Below are 22,406 nucleotides of genomic sequence, written 5' to 3'. Positions count from 1 at the left end.
GTATGCATGAGACATTAGACCAACATCTAAGGGTCATGAGAATCTGTTTGGATTATTGCCACATACTTTTCCACAATCAGCTGATCCCTGCAGTTCCTCTATTTCTGTTGTGAAAACTGTGGCTCGATTCTGTGATACGATTTTTTTTTTAGCAATTTTGTCTCACATTGTGTTTGCCAATCTTGTGTTGAAACTGCTCCTTCATTTAAGCCTTCTATATATCCCATAAGAATAATTTTAAATAATGATTTAGGTGCCAAACACACAGTTTAATGAGACCATAACTTCCCCAATTCATCTTTTCTTGAATCTAATGATGAGATTTCTGTTGTGTTAACCATTTGTGGTTCTGGTCCTGTGCTCTACTTCCACGGAAGCTTGGTAACCTTGGTTTGACAATCAGAAGGCTAGTACCAAGGTTACTAATCACAGATTGGGGAAGGAAAGAAAGAACAGTATGAATGAGTAAAATAAACTGCAGACTCACCAGCAACTGTGTAAACAGCAGTGATAACCAAGAGGATGAAAATCGCCAGGTAAAGGTCCAGTCCCAAAGCTATTTGGATAAATATGGCTCCAGAAAATATACTTGACTGAAATATTAACAGTGTGGATGGGAAAGAAACATTATTTCACAAATCTGCTTTTTGTACTCCAACATTTACCTGTCCTTTTTCTGATAGAATTGTGTTAATCTGTTGAGATACCACTTAGACATTCCTAAGACAATATTTCTGCAAATCATCAAAGAATTTTGACTGTCTCTTCTGAATGCTGATAGTATATACTCAAAAGACATGAAATTAAGTGGATTGTTGATGTAGGATTTCCTACAATGGCTGTGAACACCATTGGTTAATAAAGAAATTGTCTTGGGCCTGCCTAGAGTAGAATAGAGGTAGGTGGGGAAAACTAAACTGAATGCTGTAAGAAAGAAGACAGAGTTAGGAGATGCCATGTAGCCCTGCCAAAGGTAGACACAGGATGGAACCTTGCTGGTAGGCCACGAGTCTCTTGATAAAATATAAAATAATGGAAATGGGTTAATTCTAGATGTAAGAGCTAGCCAATAAGAAACCAGAACTAATAGGCCAAGCAGTGATTTAATTAATACTGTTTCTGAGTGATTATTTCAGGTCTAAGCAGTTGGGAATGAAAGAGCAGTCTCCTACTACAGATTGGCATTCAATGTGAGGCTAACTAAATCCACATTAAAAACCTGAGAGCGCTTGAAAAGGAATTCTAGACACACAAAAAACAGAGTTTAACACTGTTTCTTGTTCTGTTTGCTATTATAAAGCAAAGACATGGCTCCTTTAAGAGGTTTTCTGATTTAGCTTTAGCAGTAAAAACTGTATGGCTTCTTTAAAAAATGGTTGCATCCTGGTTCACCAACACAAGTGGCTCTGACTCTTTTGGGAGGTCTGGCTACAGAGCATTTAAATGGGGTTTGTGAACAGAGTGATACAACTTGCTTAATGGCAACATAGACCCATTGTGTGTCTGCAAATGGGGCAATGTGTATGGCTCTCAGAGGCAGTAAACATGCTTCTGCCATGTTGGGCTGGGTGGAGCCAAAAGGCAAAGAAGCCTTAGTCTTAGTAATGATGCTTAGCCACTTAGCATTTTAAGAAGTGTTCTTGGACAGAAAAAAAAAATCAGATACACAATAGAACAGATTTAGATATAAAAGAGCTTTAAATGAGACACAGTGTATTTAAAAATGTATGTAGGCTTGGGAGAGAGAAGAAAAAGAGTAGAGACAGCAGATGTAATATAATATAAAAGTCATAGATTAAAGAAGTAAAGATAATAAAATAAATATTAAACTTGTAGAAAAAGTAATACAGTAAGAAAAATAAGCCATGTAAAGATATAAAATACACAGAGAGTCTAGATTATGTATATTATTGTGTTTTCTTTGAATTTTTTGACTGTTAATGAGCTAAGTACAGAGTGACATTCCATTGTATGGGCTGCTAAGCTAAGCTAACATATATGTTTTAAAGGTATCTTGACTTCAAAATTTAGGTCTAGGATATGTTGCTTTGTAAAAGAGGTTCTACTTTTGTTTCCACAGAGGATGAGAACCTGTGGATTAATTCCAGACTAATGTTGTTTGATGGACCAAGACCACCTGAAAGGTCACCATGAATACCCCCAAAAATATTTTGCCCAACAAAAAGCAGGAAACAGTTTGAAAAGAACTATGGCCATATTCCCAAATATTGTTTATAAGTTTTTATTTACATTTAAAAGGGGATATCCTTGGGGCTGGAGAGATGGCTCAGTGGTTAAGAGCACCGCCTGTGTGTCTAAAGGTCCTGAGTTCAATTCCCAGCAACCACATGGTGGCTCACAACCATCTGTAATGAGATCTGGTGCCCTCTTCTGGTCTGCAAGCATGAATGTAGGCAGAATACTGTATACATAATAAATAAATAAATAAATAAATAAATAAATAAAGTACATCTTAAAAAAAGGGGGGGATATCCTATAGAGATTTGCTTTAATATGGATATTGCTTTATTGATATAAATCTCAAATCATTGTGATATATTTATATATTATATATATTGCTCTTGATTAAGGTATTCTGTTTGTGCAACTCATTTGAAATGTAATATATAATTACGAAATATAGTTTAATAGATAGTCATTTATAATATTCAAGCTTGTAATCATGTTAGTTAGATATATAGAGATATATTTCAGTTAGTTCGGTATTCTTCAAATCTTTCAAAGACCTTCAGAATATGGCATTTAAAATGTTTAAAAATTTAGAACTTTTCATGACAATGAGAGACATTTTCTCCTGGCAGCACCAATCTACTTCAAGAGGATGATGGGCTTTGAAGATGCTCCTCATGAAGTTTATTAGCCATTTGGGCAAGAAACTGCTCTTGCCTGGACTGCTTGATGGTATGCTGTATGAACTGGACATGTATGGCAGACTCTTTCATGAAGCAGGAATCCTGAAGGACTGTCTCACCTTCTTTTGACAAGTTCAGCAGTCATTTTTCTGCGGGTCCTGCATGTCTTAATTAATCCTCCTGGTATCTGCCAGGGAGCTTCACAACCACGCCTCCCCCTCTGAGACTTAAGGCACCTCCTTGTCAGACTTACCTGTTTCTGTGATTCTGTGAAATGCATGCTTAGTGCTATCGCTATTGCCTATGATATTTGCTGACTGTGTCTGTGTGGGTATATAAACCAAAAACCTTGTGGGATGAGAAGACAGCAAAGGACAGCAGAGAACAAAGAAGAGAAACATCAAGAGAGCATGAGAGAGAGCATTAGAAGGAATAAATGGGACATGATAAAAAGATTTGTGTGAGCAATTTATTTTATTTACCCTCAGATATCTTAGCCAGTTTTTGCCTGTTATTAAATCCTGAGAGGTTTAGTGGGGCTTAACACTAACTTAAGCCTCAATACTGACAGACATCAAGGCTGATTCTATTCCCCAGCTTTGTGATGTAGTAATGGATGATTTATACACTGCCGGGGCATTTGGGGATGAATCCCATTACGAAAGGGGAAAATGTCACGACTTCACAGGATTTGTACAGAATTGACCATGACTTTCCAAAAGACAAGTGTTTCCAAAGCTCTGTGAACTGGGTTCTCCACCAGATCATACTTCTGTAGATCTGCCCATGGATCTGTCAGCTGTGCTTTTACCACATAATACTTCTGGTTCACATCACTTCCACTGATGAAGGGGTAATAAAAATATGACACAGAACACAAAGGAATCTCATTTAGTTGACTAAAAATAGAAATTATGAAATTTTCAGAAAAGTGAAACTGTAAAATATACTGAGTGGAGTAACCAAAGCCCAGAAAGATGAATGCCACATGTCCTCGCCCATATGTGAATCTTAGCTTTTAATTTTTATATTTGTGTTAACTTAGAGTACTTCTGGAGACACCTAGGATATAAAGGTAGAAGCAAAAGGAATATAGCAGGGGTACAAAGGTTGAAGGGAGGGTGGGACTGGGGGGGTGTAAAAAGAGAAGGTGGAGAGAGATTTAAGCAATGCTAAGGATATATAAAAAAAAAGTCATATGGAAGCCTAATAGTTGGTAAGATGATTAACGAGTTCAGAGGAAAGTATACACCGATTGGATTAAGAAAGAATATCAAGTCTTGAAGACAAGGCAGAGGAAATGGATCACTCAGTCAAAGAAAATGTTAAATTAAAAGAAAAAAAAAAGCAACACCGGGAACAGAACATGTGTGAATTCTGTGACACCATGAAAGACCAAGCCTATGGAAGCAGGTAAACAAAAAGAAGAAGAACCCCAAGTCAAAGACACAGAAGAAAAACTTCCTAAACCTAAAGAAAGAGACACATATCAAGGTCCGAAATTTGTACAGAACACCAAACAGATGGGAGGAGTAAAAGGAAACCCCCTGTGTCGTATAATTGTCAAAAGACTAAATACACAGGACAAAGGAAGGATATTGAGAGCAGCAAGATAGAAAGATGAAATCACATAAATAGACAGGCCCATTAAAAAAAAAAACAACTGTACCCTGCCTAGCTCCTCTGGTGATACAGTAGGTCTCCAGGCTTATGAAGGACAGAAGATGTGTCCTCTATTGTTGAATAACTATTAAAGAGACGTTTTGTGATATATATCCAATGTCCATATCTTTAATGAGAGCAGATTTATATTCTGAGGGCTCATAGGATTTGATGGTCTACACCTCTATGGATACATGGACACAGCATGTCTGAAACTCTCCTTAATCTCACTGATGCTTTGTAGAAAGACCTCAAGGAGGTTAAGTTAGCTCCAGGCTGTTGAGCAAGCACACACTCCACTTGTGACCTTATCGCTCCAATCCTATCAAGCAGTGTCTGACAGCTAATATGACAGGGGGTGCTGAACTCACGGAGATTTGGATGGCCACCATGATGAAGAGGGAGAGGACCGAGAGGCTGATCTGAAGTCTCTGCCCACCAAACCGCTTCCTGAGGTATTCTGGCATGGTCATCACCTGCAGAGAGAGACGTCAACAGGAATTCACTTCGAACAAATGTCTGCTAAGCCCCTAAGGATGGTTAAGAGCTATGTGTGATCTCTTGGGAATAATCAAGCGGGAAAGGTGATCATGGGGGCCTGAGGCAGATCATCTTACGATTGCTGCCTGACATTCACTAGATAGATGTATTGACCTTTGGAAAATAGTTTTAAATATCTTTTTTATTATCTGTGAATCTCTCTCTCTCTCTCTCTCTCTCTCTCTCTCTCTCTCTCTCTCTCTCTCTCTCTTTCTCCTGCTACCTGTGTCTTTCTTCCCCCTCCCCTGCTCTAGTTCCTACAGGGTATTTCTAATCCTTCCAACTCATCCTCCCTATTCAGACCATCTTTCCTCCCTTGGGACACACTGACATTTGTGGCTGGACCCAGGATACCCCTAATTCTGCTTCTGCTGCCCTCCACGAAATCAGACCCCAAACCCTACTTAAGAGACCTCCAGCGTCAGTCCCCTTCCTCTTCTTGCTAAACTGTCACCCGTGCCACCCATTGCACTGATCTAGGACTGCCTAGAGTCTGAACTCAGAGAACAAATCAGAATGTCAAACCTGGGGTCTGTCAGAGTCTGACCCTGAAGCCCAGAGTGGTCTCAAGACTGAAACCAGATCTGTCAATCAACAATCTGTCAGACTGGAGTAACAGAAACCAAATAACCAAATACCCACCCGATAAAAGTGAGACCAAATATCCGCACTGAGGAATACCATGAATGTCATAATTCCAGAAGCTAAATTTTCAGTGAAAAGACACAAATATAAGGAACCAAAACAAAATTCCTGTACCAGAAGCCAGCACCACTGTTATAAAATTCCCTGAGAAAAGTGATCTAGTGGAAGCATAAGACAATGGCTTCAAAACAGCAATTATGAATTTGTTCAAGGACTTTAACAAGAATATAAACAAATATCATATGAAGATCATGAAAACACAGTTGAATGAAATAATGAAACCAATTAAAGAAATGAAAACAGAACTTAACACAGAAATAAAATTACTAAAGAAAAGCCAAACTGAAATAAACCTCAAAATGAAAAGCTCAAGAAGTCAAACATAAGTCTCAGAGAAAACTATTTCAACAGGCTGAAGGAAGTGGAAGATAAAATATTAGATCTTGAAGATAAGGTAAAAAAAAATGGATAGCCCAGTCAAATAAAATGTTAAATCTAAGAAGAAAGATCCAGTCACAAGATATCCAGGAAATCTGATGCACTAGGAAAAGACCAAATCTATGAATAATAGGAATAGAGGAAGAAGAAACCCAGGTCAAGGGAACAGAAAATATTCTTTAAAAAATAGAAGAATTTTCAAATAATAGAAGAAAAGGATACCAACAAGGTGCAAGAGGCAGACTGAACACCAAGTATACAGAACAGAGAAGAATGTTCCACAACACATAATAAATAAAACAGTAAATGTACAGAGCAAAGAAAGGATAAGAGCTGCCAGGGAAAAGGACAATTCATATAAAGCAGACCTTTTAGAGTAACATCTGGCCTTTCAGAGGAGATTCTGAAAACCAGAAAGGCTGAGATGGGTGTTCTATAAACACTGAAAGACTGCAGATGCCTCCCCAGACTGATAAACCCAGAGAAAACTATCTCCTGCAACTGAAGGAGAAAGAAAAAAGTTATACAATAAAAGCACATTTAACCAATTTTGTCCACCGATACAACTCTACAAAAGACACCAAAAGAAAAACTTCAACCCTGGAAAGATGGTTAGCTGCATCCAAGAAGACACAAGGAATAAATAATCCCAGAACAGTTAACCAAAGGAGGTAAAAGCAACAATATAACAAGAATTAAACACTGATAAAGAGTAACCCTCAATATTAAGTGTCTCATTTTAAAGACACAAACTAACAGATTGGATTAGAAAACAGGTTCTATCTTTCTGCTGCCTCCAAGAAACATAAATAACCATCAAGGATAGAAACCACCTAAGGGCAAAAGCATGATAAATGATATTGAAAGCAAATGGAACCAAGAAACAATCTGATGTAGCTATTTTAATATTAGACAAAATAGCCTCAAACTGAGACTAATCAGAGGAGACAGGGAAGGGCACTCTCCAAACATTTATGCACCAAGCACAAGGACACACAATTTCATAAAAGAAGCACTACTACATCGAGAATCATGCATTGACCCTAACACAGTGAAAGTGGGTAACATCAATTTCCCACTCTTACAAAGAGGCAGATTGTCCAGGTAAAAACTAAACAGCTCAAGCACTAAGCTCAACAACTAATAAATGTGACCTCATGAAACAGAAAAACTTCTGCATTGCAAAGGCCACTGTTTTCAGACAAAGCCGCCGCTAGAGGATGGGAAAGAGCTTTGCTAACCCCGTATCTGAAAGAGAGTTAGTATCTAATATAGATAAGGAACTTTAAAAAACGAATATTGAGAAAAAAATAACCCAATTTAAAAATTGGGTACAGATATAAGCAGAGTGTTTTCAATAGATAAAATACAAATGGTTAAGAAACACTTAAAGAAATGTTCAAAGCCCCAAATCATCAAGAAAATACAAATTAAAAATATAGCCACTATGGAAATCATTGTGGTGGTTCCTCAGGAATCTTGGAATAGATCTATCTCAAGATCCAGCTATTCCACTCTTGGGTAGGTACCCCAAGGATTCTGCAGCCTACCACAGAGATATTTTCCCATGTTCATTGATTCTCCATTCATAATAGCCAGAATTCAGAAATAGCCAAAGTGTCCATCAACTGTTGAATGGATAATGAAAATTCATTGCATTTACACAATGGGATATTATTGAGCTGTTAAGAAAAATAAATTTGCAGATAAATGAACGGAGCTAGAAAATAAATCATCCTGAGTGAGGTAACCCAAACCCGAAAAGACAAATATTGCTTTATTTTGTTTTGTTTTGTTTTTTACTTATATGTGGATGGTAGCTTTTAAAGCTTTTGAAATTAAAATATGTGATACAATCCAAATAACTACAGAGTTCGGGTACCAAGTAAAGGATTTGGGGAGGGAGAATTTCCTAAGGAAGAAGAAGGTGGATATTTTGTTGAGGAGATACAAAGGGGAAACTAGAATGGGAGGATTAACTAGGCTCAGAAGTAGAAAAGAAGGGAAAGGGGGAAATGTGAGGAAGAAAAACTACCAAAAAGGGACATTTGAAAATGTGTATGGAAACCTACTCCTGTAGAAAATTCCTAATATGCATACATATATGAATGTAATCTAAGTGGAGACACCAAATAACATGGGAAATAATGCCTCAACTAGATATCTTGTGCCACCAAGTAAAACCTGCAGAACCAATGATGAGTTGCATCTCCTATTGACATTGGCGAGGCAAGGGCCCCATGTAAACACCCAAACACCACAGGCTATTGCCAAGGCTATTGGTTCTTCTCCACAACCTGGTTGTATGTCCTACTGCTGAAGACGTTTACTTACATCATCTGGCGCTAACTAGAAGTTCCACCCCTACTGACAAGCATTCACGGTCCTGCAGTGTGGCGCTAACTAGAAGTTCCACCCCTACTGACAAGCATTCACGGTCCTGCAGTGTGCTCTGCATACCACTGGAGGAGAAAGTTAGCCATGAGAATCACCCAGCTACAAACCCCGTGACCTACAACAGTGACCTGCTTGTAAGGTATACTGATGCAATAGTGACTCAAAGGTTATGGGGGTAATCAACCACTTTGTGATTAGATTTTAAGACCCACTCCATGAAATGGAATCACACCTGAACGCACTAAAGAGACCAAAAACCTGACTAGGTAGGAAATGGGCCTAGGGAAAATCCAATATTAGTATTCTGGGAAAGGAGCATAGCAATAAAATGGCTCCTAATGTCATATTGCTATACCCATAGATCAGTACCACACCCAACTCACATGAGAGAAGCTTTAAACCTATGAACTTGCCTCTTACAACTGTCTTCCTTGTGTACCATTGGCCAAAACAGATTTATTCATATATAAGAAGGACATCCTACATCACTGGGGGTTTTATTTAGTAGTATAGGATGTCCTTCTTATATATAAATAAAGCTGTTTGGGCCAATGGCTTAGCAGAGTAAAGCCAGGTGGGAAATCATAACAAAGATATAGAGAGAGCAGGCAGAGTCAAAGACAGGCCATGTAGCTGCCAAAGAAGCCACAGTCCTGTGGTGATACACAGATTAAAAGAAATGGATTAATTTAAAATGTAAGAGCTAGCTAGGAATATGTCTAAGCTATAGACCAGTGTTGTAATTAATATAGTTTCTGTGTGATTATTTGGGTCTGGGTGGCCAGGAAATGAACAAGGAGTCTCTGTTTACACTCCAGCAGAAGAAATGGGTTTTCTCTTTTTGAGTGTTGGCCAATGGGTTGGCCAATGGGTTGCCAAACCCCACTGCAAACATTATAGACTATTGTCAATGCTACTGGTTACCTTCCACAACCTAATGGTACGATCTTATTGTTGAAGTTATTACAATGTCATTGTAAATGACATAAAACTTATGTCACTGAAGAGATTATATAGAGGTGGAGCTCAACTGTAAGCTTCACCCCTACTCAGTAGTGCTTATGGTGCTTAAAAACCAATGGACAAGAAAATTAATAACCAATCTCACTCACCCACAAATTCTGTAAGATACAACCACTGTGGAGTAAACAACTACTGTAGGATGGGACTTAAGACCTGCTCCAAGAGATGGGACCCATACCTGACATTGTTAATGATGCCAAGAACCTGAGATAAGATAGATGATGAGCCACAGGGAAAAACCATCTACTATCGGTTTGCTAGATGAACAAAGCAAGCCAGCAGTTGTGGTGCACACCTTTAATCCCACCACTTGGGAGGCAGGGGCAGATGGATCTCTGTGAGTTTCAGGCCAGCCAGGGCTGTTAAACAAAGAAACCCTGTCTCGAAAGAAAGAAAGAAAGAAAGAAAGAAAGAAAGAAAGAAGGAAGGAAGGAAGGAAGGAAGGAAGGAAGGAAGGAAGGAAGGAAGGAAGGAAGGAAGGAAGGAAGGAGAGAGAGAGAGAGAAAGGAAGAAAGGAAGAAAGGAAGGAAAGAATGAACAAAGCAATAAAATGTCTCCTAATGATATATGCTTTATCCAAAGATCAGTACATCACTCATTCTTCATCAGAGAAGCCTTTTCTTGCATAGAGGACAATTAGACAGAGATCCACGTGTGGTCCGTGTGTAGAGAATAACAGACTTTGAAGCACTTAGCACTAAACGAGAGATCTTTATCTCTCCCCTTCAGCTCAGTGATTAGGTGGTGTCCTTGTTGGAGGAAGTATGTCACTGTGGGTGGATTTTGAGGGATCAAAAGCTGATGCCAAGACCAGAATCTCTCTCAGTCTACAGGTCAGGATGTAACTCTTAGCTCCCTCTCCAGCCCACACCTGCCTGCTGGCATGCTCCCTGCCATGATGATAATGGATTAATCCTCTGAAATTGTAACCTAGGCCCCAATTAAATGGTTTTTTATAAGAATTGCCTGGGGCATGGTGTCTCTTCACAGCAATGGAATACTGACTAAGACAGGGATCTATTCAGATCTACACAGAAAGATTTTAAGAGCCAGAGGAGGTGGACCATGCCAAAGAAATAGCATGTTTTAGCCAAACCTAGCTGAGAAACATATGGATTCACAGAGATTGTGACAGCACACATACATGACCTGCACAATTTCAACCCAGAACTATCCCAGCACATAGAGGAGGGCACAAAGTCCCTCTAACAAAGAAGTTATCTGTAACAGAAAGTTGCTGAGAAAGGGAAAATCACTTCTTTCTAGTTGAGCATCACTGAGTATACCAAACACACTCCCGGGCAGACCTCCTCATGATCACAGGTAGTTGACAAACACAAAATGGATCCCATGTTTTTTGTTTGTTTAGGTTTTGTTGTTAGTGATTTGGTTTGATTTAGTAACTTTTCTTTCATTCTTTTTTTGGAGGTGGTTCGAGACAGGGTTTCTCTGTGTAGCTTTTGAAGCTTGTCCTGGAATTTGCTTTATAAATCAGGCTGGCCTGAAACTCACAGAGATCCATCTGCCTATGCCTCCCAAGAGCTGGAATTGAAGGCGCGCACCACTACCACTCAGCTTCTTTTTTTTTTTAAGAGAGAGACAAGCATGTAGAGTATGTAGTAATAATGGAAAGAGGATCTGGGAGTAGTTAGAAGAAGGGAAAACATGATAAATTATGTGAAAAAAATAAATCAAAAAGTTAAAGGAAAACACAATGAAATGAATAAGACACACTGAAAGTCTATTAATCCATCTGAAAAGATATATCTATATATCCTGATGGGATTTTTTATGTTTATGTATTTATTTATAGAGCTAGTGCACATTATTGACTTTATGCCAGAAGAGGGCATCACATTCAACTACAGATGGTCGTGAGACACCACCATGTGGTTGCTGGGAATTGAACTCAAGGCCTCTACAACAGCAGTCTGTGTTCTTAACAGCTGAGCCATCTCTCAGCCCCAAATTTTTCTTTTTATTGATGGGAAATGTCAACCTCTTTAGGTGACCCTGTTTCTCCATCTTGAAACATAAATATCTATCATATCCTCGTATCAGCATTTTATCTTGACAGCAGATAAAATTTTTTGTTTGTTATTTGTTTCTAAATCTACAGTCTCACAGCAAGAGTATTTTCTGAGTATCAGATAAGAATTTGGATTTGGACTTTTGAGCTGCTTCTAAATTGACCTCAGGTTTTAGAACCATTGCCCTAGACTGAGTGTGTTTTTTACTGTGAGAAAGGCATGCTCTTTGGAAACCAGGGGAGGAATTCTATGACTTGAATAATTTGTCTAAGGTTTCATGAGGTTCAGATTTGGTGCCCCATGTAGCGGTGTTGGGCTTGGGCTGTCTGTACAAGCGAGGGCTCAGTGGGAAGACAGTAGGAACAGGAGGGCCCCCAGCAGAGACGGAGTCTGCTGCTCTCACGGGAGCGAGTTCTTTAGAGAATGGTGCCTATCACACACTTGCTTGACTCCTTCCTTCTCCAGGCAACCATTTCCTTTTCCATTTCTTCACCATATTTTGATGCGGCAGCAGCCAAGGTGTTTCAGGTACCATGTGGTTTGACTTCCCTGGCTGTGAGCTAAATAAAGTTGTTTTCTCTACAAAGCATAATTGACTTCTGCCCTTTTGATAGATACGTGAAATTAACTGAAACATAGCTGCATGGAATTAACTAAAACATAGGTGCATGGAACTAACTAAAACATAGGTAAATGGAATTAATTAAAACACAGATACGTGGAATTAATTAAAACATAGATACAGGGAATTAACTAAAACATACTACAAAGTCACCTATTCCCATTCCCAAGAGGAGTCGTAGCTTTCCCTGCTAACACATTAACATCCCGCTGTAATCTCAGCCCGACTAACAGAGGTTTCACACTTTACACCACCCGCAGTTCTCGTTTGCCATTAAGCCAATTGTTCATATCCCAGGAAGATCTCTTCTTCCAACAAAATTGTGATTTATTTTACAGTGTCCTTGTTAAATTGCCGCCCAGAGGTCACCTAATCAAGTTCATTCTCCTCTCAGATGACTGAATAGAACACAAATCTAATCATGAACCCTGAGGGTCTGAAAGCCCATGCTGCTCACTTCCCAGAGGGTGAGAGGTTGCATGTCTTTCACAATTGAACACACACACACATGCACGAGCACATGTGCGTGCAGCTCTACCTCTGTCTCCTACCATATTTCCTGCATATACTCTGTATTTTTTAACTGACTTTCAAATAATGTGAGATCTTTCATGACGTTTAGTGCTTGTATAGTTTTTTTTTTCCTAGCACTCTGGGGTTTGACTTTTCCTGCCTATAAAGGTGATGCCCCCTCAGGATAGGGCCCGGTCATTTCTGGTTCCTTCTGATGAGCCTCCCTCGGTTTTAGACTCCAGTTCCTGCACCAGGGAAAGAAGGCCTGACAGACTCCTCACCAGTCTGAGTCACGTTCTGCACTGAGTCCTTCCAGGAAGGGAATGGGATTTGTGTCACCTGTGTATTTTTAGCAGAAGACCAGGAGAAGGTTGGGTATTAAGTTTCACTCCTGAGATGTTAGTGAAGCAAAGCATATTGGAGGTAACTTCTGGCAGGCTCGTTTGAGGATGTGTGGATACTCACCCCTGCCTTGATGTAGATGGGGACAAACACCCACCCAAGAACGAGCACCATAAGCAGGGCCTGTGAGAAAGCAAGGAGAGAGAGTAAAGTTAAAGAGGCATTGCTTGGGGGACATTGGGTAGAACACCAGAAAAAGGCATTTTATTAGATCTTGCTCCACTGAAACCATTAAGATCCTTGGACAACTATCTCTTCCTTACTTACTCTGTGTTCATGACACAGAAGCCAACACTTTCTGAGACACAGGCTTTGACCTAAGACTTGAGGTAAGAGATGACCAGGCAACATGGCAGAGTGGGGCACAGTTGGGCCACTAGAAAAGCATAAAATCTTTATCACAAAGTATTGTCCTTGAGTGGCAGGCAGTGAGCATGATGTTCTTGAATGGTTGAAGCAATCAGAAGGATAAAAGAAATCTGGAACTATCTGAAGCTTCTTGGTGCTAATCATACTTTCCAAGACAAAACAATAGCAGAGACACAGACATTAACACATGATGTTTGCAGATTCTTGATAGGTGTAAAATTGTTGCTTCAATAACCATGCGAGGTTACTACTTTATGTAGTAATACTTACCTTATAGAAGTAGAAACTAGATCTCATCTCATAGAGATTAGGCAAGCACAGTTAATGCGGGATTCCCCTCTTTGTGCTTTGAATATGTCTTCTTGCCGCTGGTTAATAAAGAAACTGCTTTGTATATGGCAGGGCAGAAGAGAGCAAGGTGGGAAAGCCAAACAGAGACAGAGGAGGAAAGAAGACAGAGTCAGGCAGACACCATGTAGCTGCCCAAGAAGCAAGAGGTAATGAACCACGAGCCTCATGGAAAAATATAAAAAATAGAAATGGGTTAATTTAAGGTATAAGAGCTAGCTAGGTATATGCCTGAATCATTGCCCAAACAGTGTTGTAATTAATATAGTTTTGTGTGATTATTTGGGTCTGGGCATCCGGGAAACAAAAGTGCAGTGTCACAGTTTAAATGAGGTCAGCTGAGTTATCTGCAGTCCATGAGCCACACTGAAGAGGGCCATCTGAACGTGACCACGGAGACAAAGTCCACAGCACTATCAGAATCACACTCTGGCCAAAGGGCGCATCTGGAAGCTGGGTGTAGACTGGAGGCCCTCATGCTACTAATGTAAAATTAGGGCACATACATAACAGGAGAAGAACAAAGGTATTTATGATGATTTGCTGTCACTCCTAAGTCCGTCCAGGGATGAGCTGTCTAAACTTTGGCCATAATCGGATTTTCTTCTAGACTGGTGTCATCCCCTCACCAGTATGCACATACTACACAAAAACATTGGGGGGAAAGATAAGCTCCTGCAGCCTGTGCCAGGTTCCGTCCATCATCTATGTGGCACACCCTCCCAAAGCCACCCCTCAGTATGCTGTGAGGGTTCTCGCCTGATGTTTTCTACACTCCTGAGTTCATTTGGAAGTTCCTCATGAGGCAGAACCATTGCTCTTGTATTTTATATAGTAGATTCCTAGAAATACAGGGTCCGGGGAGGGGAAAGAAAATCAGGAGTGCATTTGATCGATGGGGAAGTGAAAGTGGATGTTAGCGCATAGAAGAGCCTCTGACGCTCCTTACATTCCACTCCACCGCTGCAGTAGCGATCCCCGAAGCTGCTCCCGTTCCAGCCAGGCCCACGAAATGGTTGCTGCCAATGTTGCTGGCGAAGAGAGAGGCGCCCATCTGAAATGCAAGAGAACAGAGTGCGGCTGACGTTAAAAGAGCCAAAGTAGAGTTATTGATACAGACAGAGAAGGCTGTGTTTCAATCACTTCTTAGAACAGAATTCCCAAACCAACTGCAGTCCATGATCTAAAAGTGTGTGTGTGTGCATGTGTGCATTGTGTGTGTGTGTGTGTGTGTGTGTGTGTGTGTGTGTGTGTGTGTGTGTGATTTGGGGGGGGAACCTTTCTGTTCTACTGAACAGAAGACACAATATATGAGGCAGAAGGAAACCAGATGTTTACACAGGGTAAAACTATTACCTTGCATGTTGAGTCTTGTGGCATATACATGAAAACTAAGTAGGTGGGAGACTGAAGTAAGAGGATTGCAAGTTCAAAGCTAGCCTCCACTGTACAGAAGATCCTACTTCACAAAAAAAGTAAAACAAAGATACAGCAGTGTATGCCTCTGGGTCAGTACTTGACTGGGGGATCCAGGAGCACTGAGTCTGTGACCAGCTTAGAAATTAGTTCCAGAAACTCTATCTCAAGTTTTAAAAACAATGAAATAAAACACCTCTTTTAAAAAAGAAGAGCCAGGCAGTGGTGGTGTATGCCTTTAATCCCTGGTCTCAGGAGGCAGAGACAGGTGGATCTCTGAGCTCAAGGCCAGCCTTGTCTACAGAGTGAGTTCCAGGACAGCCAGGGTTTTACTAGAGAGACACTGTCTCAAAAAAATGAAAAAAAAAAAGGAAGAGGATGAGAAAGAAGAAATTCTACCACCCAATCTCTAAAGCACTTTTGTAGAAGGCCGCAACCACACTCTCCACCATAGATGGCGCTGCACCGCCAGGTGAGCTAGAAAGCTCACACGTGTTGGTATTTTTCCACTACTCCCAAGGTATCACCTGGGACTGGGAGCAGCGGACCTATCCAAGAGTGACACGTCCGAAGCAGGGTCTGTTTCCTTTATAAGGGATGGGTTCCATCTTATCTGGGTCTCCGCCATGTGGCTTATGCTCTAGCTCCCAAGAGGATTAAAGCCTTTCTGCAGAAGTATCCTATGTGTACCGCGTGGTTCTTGCTGGCGAGACGGTAGCGCGGGACACACTTTTTCTACTTGACCAGTCATAAAGACTTCATTGGTCCATTGACTGCTAATTCTCATAGGATCTGAATTTCTTTTCACACCAGTTTAAATGATTTACTTCATCTTGTTTTAGCTTTGTTAGATTGTACCTATCTAGAATTCATCTTTTCTTCTAGACTTCCCTGATGTGGGATTTCCCTCTGGATGCTGTGATTACCATTAATGAATAAAGAAACTTCTTTGGACCTATAGCAGGGCAGAACTTAGGTAGGTGGGGAAAACTAAACTGAATGCTGGGGAAAAGGAGGGTGGAGTCAGAGAGAAGCCATGGAGCCAGCAGAGACAGATGCTGGGAACTTTACGTGGTAAGGCACAGCCATGTGGCAATATACAGATTAATAGAAATGGGTTAAATTAATATGTAAGAGTTAGCCAATAAGAAGCTAGAGCTAATGGACCAAGCAGTGATTTAATTAATACAGTTTCTGTGTGATTATTTCAGGGCTAAGCAGCAGGACTAACTAGCGGTCTCCTCCTACATTTCCCAGTATGTGGGATTCTTATGAATCTCTTGAATTACCTAAGTGTTTGTGATAAGACTGGCTTTGGCTCCTTATCTGTGATCTGTTTGGTGAAAGCCCCATGGGCTGCTGTTTGGGTAGAATGACAGCTGTTAGGGTCACTGAATGATGGTATCGTTTGACTGTAGAGTTTCCAAGTTTCCCCTGTTGCCTGCCTCTTGGTGAGGAGGCATTCTTGCATGACACAGAACAAGCCTAAGCCCTCGTCAACACAATAGATTGAAGAACGTGATTTAAGGATTTTGAAAGGCTAATTGTTTTAAACCCTCAAGAGTGATGGTATTGGGGGCGGGGCGGGAAGGGAAAGTAAAGGTTTCTTTGCCATAAACAGATCTGTTGGAAGACAACTAAGCTCACTGGCTTAACACATTGACTATGGCACCTTTCGTGCTGTGGTGGCAGGATTGGGTTGTTGAAGATTACACAGCCTGTGAACCCTAACATGTTTACAGTTTTGCCTCCAGACGAGCTTATTGCGAGCTGCCTCAGAGGTACTTTGAAGTTTCTGCCAATATACTTTTAAATAAGCCTCTTTGGCCCACTGCCAGTCCCTCATAGGAGTTTTATGACTTAAACCAGTCTTAAGGACCTCAAACTTCAGAATGAGGGAATCCCCCCAGCCTCCCAGCCTACAACATTCTTGTTAATTGCCTTCCTTTCTGTGCTGTTGTCTGCAGGTCTTAAGCTGCAAATGCTAAGAGCGGTCTTGTGAGAGGCCATGGATGAATACCAAACTTTATTCCACAAAATTGGTGTTTGAGACCTCAAAGTGTTGTGTCTGCTCCCACCCTTTCAGCCTTCTCCGTATTCCTCTTTCTATTCAGCTGCCTGGATGAAATGGAGATACGCTGCCACTTTGGGGCTAGCTAATGCTTACATGTTTGGGGAAGGCAGTGTCTGACAGCCTGTCAAAAACGAAAGTCTGCTTTGTACTCGCAGCAAGTCAGGTCATTTCCCAATCCCCATCTCCTCTCATCCTATGTAGACGAGTAAACAGATTTTGATAGAGTTCCAATCCTGGGGACCTGCTACATACAGCATCCAGCTCTAATACTTTCTAGGGTCAGAGAGGAAGATGCAGCCTCTTGTGATGGAAATCTAGCCAAAATAGTTACACATTAAAAAGCAGGAAGGAAAATGTCCCAAAGGCAAGAGTCAAAAGGGATGGGCATGAACACCATCATAGGGGCGCAGCATAGTATCAGAGATAGAATACAACATAGGGCTCATCAGAAAAACATGGCAGGTCAGGAATGATTGGGGACTTATCTGGACATTGAAAGAGAAGCAGAGTGGACGAATCCAGACATAGGACAGAATTAGCACAGGACTGGGAACAAAGGAAGAGAGTGTAGAGCTAGTAAGAAGCCAAGGCAGAGGTTCTTGGTAATACTCCTGAAAGAAGAACACGAGGAGAGCTCAACAGGGCCTCCTAGAGGCAAGGCTGAGCCTCTCAGTGGGTGGCACTCCAGTTTCTCTATTATAGGCCACAACTATGACGTCAAGGACTTCAGAAAGGAGCCACCAGCACATCTTTAACTATTAGTATTCCCAATGTAAACACAGAGAGTGAATGAATGAATTTATCTCCAGAAACCTCCGGCCCACTTACCGGCCACCAAGCCACATCTCGGCCAGCCAGGAAGAAGCCTCCAACAGTGCCTCTGTTGCTTTTCACCATTGCCTGAGTAGGAGGGAAGAAAAGAGGGGTCAACAGCAGCAGGTACAGCGCAGCGCTCCACTTACACTGGCCAGGGTGCTAGCAGGGGTGAACTGTCAGCATTGCTGCACAGACTAAGTCTCAATGGAATTCACGGGCTAGGAGCATTTTAAGAAAGCATCCTCCCTGCAGAGCAGCCACTGGCTGTCAGCTGTGAACACAGCGTGAGGGGCTGTGCTGTGTTGGGTGAATATCTGCATCATAGACTTCAGTACTGAAAACGAATGAAGAGAACACAGTGGTTCCAGCGGCCTCCTCACCAAGTCAGAAATTCAGACAATAAGGTGAGATAGTATGTTTTCTTCCTTTCTCCGGGTGCTGGAGATATAATCAGAGTACGTCTGTTGTTCTCGGTCCTCCCTCTATTCAAATAATTGCGTTGCCTTAAAAATGAGCCCACCCAGCACTACCACATGCTAGGAAATGATTCAGATACGACAATGACATCAGTAACAATCTACTGTTGTCTCCGTGTATCATGACGCACGTCTTCCGTTCCAGGACACTGTGCCCCGAGCCCAGTGCCCACCCAGAGGCCTGCATGGTTCCCACATACCCACAGCCCCACAGCTAGCACGACTATGAAGTAGATGACAATGACGGAGATGTCAGCAGCATTCTGAATGCGCTGTGACGCTGCAGGAGGCTCCTCGGTCTGAGTCACAGTAGTAGGACTTAATGTACTGTCCATGGCTTCAGGTGGTTCTGTTCCCTTCCCAGGGAAGACTTCTATGTTTATGTAGGCACCGGATTAATGATCAATCCTCAGACAAGTGGAGCAAGATATCAGAGCTGATCTTGAACACATGGACCTTAAACCTCTCCTGGGTGCCCCTGTTTTGGGACCTTGACCCTTCAGCAATCAATGTCCTTGGTAGTGTGCAAGAGTAAGTGATAAAAGTGAGAAATGGGGAACAAATCGGAAGCGATGAGCCAAGTGTTCATTGATGGAAAAGACAACACATTCGAGACTGGACAGGTTCAGCTGCAGACAAGGGAAAGGATAGGGCAGGGAGCCAAAGAGGGAAGATGTTAGCAGTGATAGCAGAACAGAAGGACTGGGAAAAGTTTCCTTTTAAAACACAAAATATTCTCTACGATGAAAAACATCATCTCTTGAAAATAAGTGCTGGACAGTGGTGGCACACATCTTTAATCCCAGCACTCGGAGGCAGAGGAAGGTGGATCTCTGTGAGATCAAGGCCAGCCTGGTCTACAAGAGCTAGTTCCAGGACAGGCTCCAAAGTTACAGAGAAACCTTGTCTCAAACAAAACAAAACAAAATAAATAAAGTTAATTCTTTATTTATTTCAAGGTTTCCAAAGCCTTGTATTTCTCTGGGGCTTATAATTTGAATGAAGTTTACGTCACAGTTCAAGGCTATGGTGTTGTGGGATTCTGATCAAAGGGAGGGGACTCCAGTGCTTCTTCAGGAAGCAGTGTTTATTTATGTTACCACAGTGGGCAGAGGCCCGGATCAAAAGAACCAAATGACAAGTACAGTATAATAAGGCTTTTAAAATGTGATTTCTGCTACTTCATCTCCCACACATGATAACTTATAATTTTATTGACTATTTTAAAACCTCAAGGTATGATTCTGTAGATGGCCTGGATGTGGAGGAAGAGGGGGCTGCTTGGGTGATGTAGCAAGGCCTCACATATGCATTTTGGCAGATACTAGGCCACACGGTAGCTGTGTTTTTCTTTTTTCGATGTTTCTGGAAAGACTTACTGTGGTAGTTTGAATAAAAATGGCCCCCATAGGCTCATAGGGAGCAGCAACATTAGGAGGTGTGGCCTTGTTGGAGTAGCAAGTAGGTATGGCTTTGTTAGAGGAAGTGTGTCATTAGGGGGTGGGTTTGAGGTCTCAGAAGCTCAAGCCCAGACTCAGTGTTCACAATCACAGGGAAAACCTGTTGCCTGCAGGTCAAGATACAGAACTCTCAGCTCCTTCTTCAGCACCATGTCTGCCTCCATGCCACCATGCTTCCCACCATGATGATAATGGACTAAACTTCTGAAGCTGTAAGCCTACACCCAATTAAATGTTTTCCTATGTAAGAGTCGCTGTGGTCATAGTGTCTCCTCGTAGCAATAAAACTAAAGCTAAGACAGAAGTTGGTACCAGGGGCTGGGGTTTGTTGTGATAGGTCTGACCATGCTTCTCTTTGGAGGAATGTGGAGGATGGGACTTTGGATTAGAAAAATAGTTGAATACTTTAAGTGGGGCTAAATGGGGCCATACTAGCAGGAACATGGAAGACAGATGTACTGTGGGTGATTTAAACTGTGGGAACCTGTCTCAAATGGTTTCAGAGGAGAGTTGTTGCGAGCTGTGAACACCCAGATCCTGAATTTCTTGTAAACAACTTGTAATGCTTGCAGCTGCTCTGAGTACGAGACCCTCAGGAATTCCTGATGGCAGGGGAGGGTTTCTGGTGTGTTTGACTAGGGCGTGGCTATCAGTTAAGGATCCCTATTTAAGCTGCCCCTGGACACAATAAAGGGGGCATACTTGTTTCAAGGATGACCCGTCTGTTTGTCTTTGCGTGTTTCAATCTCCAGCCCCTTGCCCGGTTCACAAACTATACGACAGCGCATAGAGCACAAACGGGCACGGTGCGCTACAAAGAAAGTTAGCATGTGGCCTAGAGACATTTCTTGTGATATTTCGACCAAGAATATGATTGTTTTCTGCCCTTTTCAGAAAAGTTTGACTTAGGCTAAACTGAAGAGTGTTAGATTAGTTGTGTTTGGCAGAGGAAATCTCTAAACAGCCTAGTATAGACTCCGCCGTGTGGTTATTAGCATTCACTCTTATACAGATCTATAAAGAAATGGAGCAAGCTGAGCAAGGAAAAAAGAGAAAATGTACAATTGAGGAGAAAAGAGGAACCAGGTAGTGGAACAGAATGAAATCCTGTGTTCAAGGGGATCAACAGATTAAAGAAAAGCCTGGTGTGAAATGGAGTGGAAGGAGCAGCGTCCTCAGGACAAGACTCCACCCAGCTAAGTTTCCAACTTGTGAAAAGAAATTAAAGAACAATTTAGGTCCAGAAGTGGTGGTACAGGTCTTTAATCCCAGCACTCAGTAGACAGAGGCAAACAGATCTTTGAGTTCCAAACTAGACTGGACTACAGAGCAAGTTCCAGGACAGCCAAGTTTAGGCAGTAGAAGAAACTATCAAAACCAGAAAGTTGAAGATGTAACTGAACAAGGAGGTCATGTTCCAGCCCCAGCAAGCAGCAGAACTTGGCAGCTTCGGTCCCATGGTTCTGGCTTTAGAGGTAGGATAGAAGAAAGGGCTTTTATGGGATCTCCCTCCACAACTAAGGAAAGCCGCTGAGGCCAGGCATGTCAGGGGTGTCCCGCATGAAGACCTAGACAGGCCACTGTGTGAAACTGTGAAGATGAAACCTGGGTTGTCTTGGAAACTCTAAAATGTTAGAAATGCCAGAGCCATGAGATACCTCCCAAGGAAAACTGCCAACAGGGAGTGGAACCAGCCCAAAAGAAGGAAGTGTATTGCTGTCAACAAAAATGAAAAAAGAAATATGAAAAGTTCTTTGACATCAGACATGGAGATGCAGAGTTTGGAGTTTCCCCAGCTGGTTTTCTGCTTTGGTCCAGTATTTTCTTACTATTCTCCCTTTCCTCCCTTTTGGAATGGAATAAAATATTTGTAAACCAAATCTGAGAACACATCAAAAGATCACTCACCATGATCAAGTAGGCTTCACCCCAGAGATGCAAGAATAGTTCAACAATAAACAAACAGATAAATAAATAAATAAATATTTTTTAAAAACTACACTTCATTAAGATGAAAAACCTAAAAGAAATAGAAAAATTTCTAGTTTCAGCCAAACCACCAAAACTAAACCAAGAAGTCAGCAACATAAACAGACCCTAACAAATGAGGAGACTGAAATAGTAAGAAAAGACCTTCCAGAAAACAAACAAACAAACAAAACCCATGGATTCGCAGCACAATTCTACCAGATACAATTCCAGACCTTAAGATGTACTACAGAGGGAAAAAATACTTATTTACATTTTCAGAAAGATATAATTAAATGTCATGGTTATTTGGGATAAAATTATGTCCATCCAC

The 22,406-nt window shown here is 41.4% G+C and overlaps 1 protein-coding gene across 1 annotated transcript in view; it reads right to left on the bottom strand.

Annotated features, from left to right (window-relative positions):
* Positions 1-19,012, bottom strand: part of LOC125411394 (solute carrier family 5 member 4B) — a 40,854-nt gene extending 21,842 nt beyond the window's left edge. Inside the window, exons 1-6 of the mRNA XM_087898243.1 lie at positions 18,845-19,012; positions 18,181-18,252; positions 14,812-14,916; positions 13,209-13,268; positions 4,907-5,011; positions 488-593 (exon numbers count right to left, since the gene is read on the bottom strand). Coding sequence (XP_087754369.1) covers positions 488-593; positions 4,907-5,011; positions 13,209-13,268; positions 14,812-14,916; positions 18,181-18,252; positions 18,845-18,979 — 583 coding nt within the window. The 5' untranslated portion in view covers positions 18,980-19,012. The remainder of the gene's footprint in view (positions 1-487; positions 594-4,906; positions 5,012-13,208; positions 13,269-14,811; positions 14,917-18,180; positions 18,253-18,844) is intronic.
* Between the last annotated feature and the right edge of the window lie 3,394 nt (positions 19,013-22,406).

Source organism: Myodes glareolus, chromosome 18 (genome assembly GCF_982192425.1).
Source record: "Myodes glareolus chromosome 18, mMyoGla1.1, whole genome shotgun sequence".
In the NCBI taxonomy this organism is placed as follows: Eukaryota; Metazoa; Chordata; class Mammalia; order Rodentia; family Cricetidae; genus Myodes; species Myodes glareolus.
Note: the sequence above shows the minus strand (reverse complement) of the source record. Positions and strands in the feature narration are given on the sequence as shown.